We start from the raw sequence: 1,220 nt of genomic DNA, 5'->3' as shown, positions 1-1,220 counted from the left end.
CTCCCTCCTGCCATCCAGCACCAGCTCTGCCTCCATGTCCGCCTCCCCTGCGGGGGTGGCTGGGCGCCCACCCCAGCCCCGGTGAGCATCACCCCAGGGGCGGGGGGCAGGTTGGGGGGCTGGGGACTGAGACCCAAGGTGGGGGTTGGTGGAGAGAGGCGCCGGGGTTTGGTGGGCAGAGGGACATGCGCGTGTAAACCCCAGGCCGTCCCTCCGTCCTAGCAGGAACCCGGTCAGCCGCAGTTTTGCTCCACGCTGCCCCATGCCAGTGGGACACGGCTCCGGGGGAGCGAGGTGTGAGTAGGAAAGCTGCCATCCTGTCCCTTCTTCCTCCGTGGACGAGTTCCCAGCATCACCCATAAGATAAATCTTCCTTCCTTTGACCCCAGGTCCTTCGGGGGGAAAGCCCAGCCTGGGGACGAGTTGTACGCGCCTGTGCCAGGAGCACGTCCTGGGCGTTCAGGTAAGAGGGTGCAAACTAAAACCCAGACAACCTGCTTGAGCCATACAGCCAAATTCTGCTGGAGCCAATGCTTTGGCACGGTCTGGTACCGGACTCCTGCCTATTTGTCCTTCCTCCCCGGAGGCACAGGAGCGGCCCCGGCTGACAGCCCTGCGCTGGAGCCCCACAACCCACATGGCTGCCTGGACACCTCAGGGGAGGATGAGGATGGTCCCAGCATGGCTCCAGGGTGTCGCAGTAAGCCCCATGCTAACAGGTGCGTGGGCGAGGGGGAGGCACCCCAATACAGCTCCTTGCACCCAAATACCCTTGCAGTAGCAGCAAATGTAATGCAGCAAGTGGCATCGCCCTGGAGACTTCTCGTGGTTAAAGGTGAAAATCCAGAGATTTTAAAAGACGTGTAACTCTGGGAAGCGCATTTGGGGTAATTCAAGCCAGAATTTGGGGAGGGTTCGGTAACGATGCAATAGGGGAGAGTTTGTCCCACGGATGCTCTCCATCACCTCCACATGAGCCGTCTCTGCTTCGCTCCCAGCAACCTGACCACCACCCGCCCGTGCCCAGCCCCGCCGCACCACGGCAGCCTCCGGCCAAGTAAGTACCAAACACAACCAGAGCTTCGCTTCCCCAGCGAGCTGAGGGCTGCGGTTCTCACGCTGCGTTTCGCAGGGCATCGTGACCGCCAACTGAGGCCCCCGAAGCGGTAGGTGATGCGCTGGAGGAGCAGGCAAGGGAGTGGATGGGTGTTCTGGGCTCC

The 1,220-nt window shown here is 62.0% G+C and overlaps 1 protein-coding gene across 1 annotated transcript in view; it reads left to right on the top strand.

Moving 5' to 3' along the window:
• The window catches only part of LOC103913904 (NAD(P)H-hydrate epimerase-like), a 5,013-nt gene that overhangs the window by 1,141 nt on the left and 2,652 nt on the right, over positions 1 to 1,220 (top strand). Inside the window, exon 3 of the mRNA XM_009320485.1 lies at positions 390 to 463. Within this exon, the coding sequence (XP_009318760.1) occupies positions 390 to 463 (74 nt within the window). The remainder of the gene's footprint in view (positions 1 to 389; positions 464 to 1,220) is intronic.

The sequence above is a fragment of the Pygoscelis adeliae genome, unplaced genomic scaffold, assembly GCF_000699105.1.
Source record: "Pygoscelis adeliae isolate BGI_AS28 unplaced genomic scaffold, ASM69910v1 Scaffold153, whole genome shotgun sequence".
Classification (NCBI taxonomy): domain Eukaryota; kingdom Metazoa; phylum Chordata; class Aves; order Sphenisciformes; family Spheniscidae; genus Pygoscelis; species Pygoscelis adeliae.
The sequence above is the reverse complement of the archived record's forward strand: the minus strand, read 5'-3'. Positions and strand labels throughout refer to the sequence as shown.